The sequence below is a fragment of the Lepidothrix coronata genome, unplaced genomic scaffold (assembly GCF_001604755.1).
Source record: "Lepidothrix coronata isolate B3197 unplaced genomic scaffold, Lepidothrix_coronata-1.0 Scaffold930, whole genome shotgun sequence".
In the NCBI taxonomy this organism is placed as follows: domain Eukaryota; kingdom Metazoa; phylum Chordata; class Aves; order Passeriformes; family Pipridae; genus Lepidothrix; species Lepidothrix coronata.
This window is the reverse complement of record NW_016691110.1, coordinates 1-3,424: the sequence shown is the minus strand read 5'-3', so window position 1 is coordinate 3,424 and position 3,424 is coordinate 1. Positions and strand designations below refer to the sequence as shown.

At 16.6% G+C, this 3,424-nt stretch overlaps 1 protein-coding gene across 1 annotated transcript; it reads right to left on the bottom strand.

The window, feature by feature from the left end:
• Positions 1–567: 567 nt before the first annotated feature.
• On the bottom strand, positions 568–2,906 carry LOC108510455 (netrin receptor DCC-like; the record flags this gene model as incomplete). The annotated part of the gene is made up of 2 exons (XM_017840132.1): positions 568–701; positions 2,699–2,906. Coding segments are annotated over 2 exons (342 nt in total), but the record flags the coding sequence as incomplete, so codon positions are not given.
• Positions 2,907–3,424: the final 518 nt, after the last annotated feature.

Here is a 3,424-nt window from a genome sequence, read left to right as displayed (position 1 = left end):
AAATAAAATAAAATGAAATGAAATAAAATGAAAATAAATTAAATTTAAATGAAATAAAATGAAAATAAATTTAAATGAAAATTAAACGAAAATGAAATGAAATAAAATGAAAATAAAATAAAATGAAATGAAATAAAATGAAAATAAATTTAAATGAAAATTAAACGAAAATGAAATGAAATAAAATGAAAATAAAATAAAATGAAATGAAATAAAATGAAAATAAATTTAAATGAAAATTAAATGAAAATGAAATGAAATAAAATAAAATGAAAATAAAATAAAATGAAATAAAATTAAATTAAATAAAATGAAATAAAATGAAATAAAATAAAATGAAATAAAATGAAAATAAAATAAAATTAAATTAAATAAAATCAAATAAAATGAAAATAAAATAAAATGAAATGAAACTAAATAACATGAAAATAAAATAAAAGGAAAATAATATAAAATAAAATGAAATTAAATAAAAAAATTAAAATAAAATTAAATTAAACAAAATTAAATAAAATAAATGGAACCCCAGATGAAACTAAACTCAATTTCAATGAACTGAACCCTCACCCCGGCAGGATCCTCGGCGGCGCCGGCGTCGTCCTCCGGCGCCGTGGGCACGGCCACCGGCAGCAGGGGCGAGCGGGCTTTGCCGGGGAAGCCCAGGGAGGCCGTTTTACCCGGAGCCTTGGCAACGGTGGAGCCTGGAAAAAAAAAATTAGGGGAATTTTGGGAGTTTTCGGGGAATTTTTAAGGGATTTTTTAAAAATTTAATTCGATTTTATTTCGGGTTTTTAAATTTTTGAATTTTTAAATTTTTAAATTTTAAATTTTTAAATTTTTAAATTTTTACTTTTTAAATTTTTAAATTTTAAATTTTTGAATTTTAGATTTTTAATTTTTAAATTTTTACTTTTTAAATTTTTGAATTTTAAATTTTTAAATTTTTTATTTTTAAATTTTTAATTTTTAAATGTTTAAATGTTTAAATGTTTGATTTTTAATTTTTCTAATTTTAAATTTTTAATTTTTAAATTTTTAATTTTTAAATCATTGAATTTTTAAATTTTTATTTTTTAAATTTTTAATTTTTTAATTTTTAATTTTTAAATTTTAGATTTTTACTTTTTAAATTTTTAAATTTTTAATTTTTAAATTTTAGATTTTTAAATTTTAAATTTTAAATTTTTAAATTTTATTTCAATTCCATTTCCTTTTGTTTCATTTTATTTTATTTATTTTATTTCATTTATTTAATTTTGTTAAAATTTCATTTTCTTTCACTTTTTATTTTATTTCATTTTATTTGATTTATTTTATTTTTATTTGATTTATTTTATTTACTTGATTTTTCACTTCATTTTATTTAATTTTATTATATTGTATTTTATTTATTTTAATTCATTTTATTTGATTTATTTTATTTTATTTCACATCATTTTAATTAGTTTAATTCAATTTTATTTCTTTAATTTAATTACATTTTACTTTTAATTTAATTTTATTATATTTTATTTCTTAAATTTAATTTAATTTTACTTTTTATTTTTTTTTTATTTTATTTCATATTATTTTTATTTTATTTTATTTCATTTCATTTCTCCAATTTAATTTCATTTTACTTTTCAATTTCATTTATTTCATTTTATTTATTTTTTAATTTAATTTTATTTTATTTTTAATTTATTTTTTTTATTTTATTTTGTTTCTTTAATTTAATTTCATTTTATTTTTTAATTTTATTTTATTTCATTTTATTTCTTTAATTTAATTTTATTTTATTTTATTTTATTTCTTTGATTTAATTTAATTTAATTTCTTTAATTTAATTTCATTTTATTTTTAATTTAATTTAATTATATTGTATTTTATTTTTTATTTTATTTCTTTAATTTAATTTCATTTTATTTTTGACTTTTGTTATTTTATTTCATTTTTTCCCTTAATTTAATTTCCTTTTATTTTATTTATTTTTTATTTAATTTCATTTTATTTTTTAATTCAATTCAATTCAATTTAATTTCTTTTGTTTCATTTCATTTATTTCATTTTATTTATTTTTAATTCATTACAATTTAATTTATTTTAATTCAATTTAATTTCATTTCTTTAATTTAATTTCTTTCATTTTATTTATTTTTTTAATTTAATTTAAATTAATTTAATTTAATTTAATTTAATTTAATTTTATTTCTTTCATTTAATTTCATTTATTTTATTTTATTTATTTTTAATTTTATTTTATTTTATTTTATTTTATTTTATTTTATTTTAATTTTATGTCATTAATTTCATTTCATTTATTTCTTTTTATTTATTTTTTTAATTCAATTCAATTTAATTTAATTTAATTTAATTTTATTTCATTTTATTTTCTTTCTTCAATTTAATTTTATTTAATTCAATTCAATTCAATTTATTTTAATTTTAATTTTATTTAATTTCATTTCATTTATTTCATTTTATTTTCTTTCTTCAATTTAATTTAATTTAATTTAATTTAATTTAATTTAATTTAATTCAGTTTAATTTAATTTAATTTCACTTAATTTTATTTTATTTATTTATATTTTAATTCAATTTATTTTCCATTTATTCTTAATTTAATTTAATTTAATTTAATTTAATTCACTCCCGTTTTTTCCATTCCCTTCCCCCATTCCCAAAAATTCCCCCCAATTCCCAAAAATTCCCCTCTCACCCCTCAGCGGCGCGTAGGGAATTTTGGGCTCCATGGAATTCATGGGCGGCGGCAGCAGCGAATTCCCGAAACTCCGGAGGGGGTGGGTCGGTCGCACGCACGCCGTCGGAATGTTCCGGCTGGGAATTTCCTCGGGAACGCTGGGGGCGGGCTCCGGGGGCGGGGCGGGAGAATCCGGAAGGGCTGGAGGGGAAAAATGGGGGGAATTCTGTGAGATTTGGGGAAATTGGAGTAAAAGGAAATGAATTAAATGAGTGAATGAATGAGTGAGTGAATGAATGAATGAGTTAGTGAATGAATGAGTGAATGAGTGAATGAATGAGTGAGTGAATGAGTGAGTAAATGAATGAATGAGTGAATGAGTGAGTGAATAAATAAATAAATAAATAAAATAAAATAAATAAAAATAAATTCAAAAAATAAAAGAAATAAAAATAAAATAAATATAAGTGAAAAGAAATAAAATAAATAAAAATAAAGTAAAATAAAAAAGAAAATAAATAAAATAAATATAAATAAATAAATGAATAAGTAAATAAATAAATGAATAAATAAAAAAATAAATAAATAAAATAAAATTCAATAAAATAAAATAAATAAATAAAAATAAATTTTAAAAATAAAATAAATACAATAAATATAACTGAAAAGAAATAAAATAAATGAAAATAAAGTAAAATAATATAAAATAAATATAAATAAATAAAATAAAGATAAATAAAGATA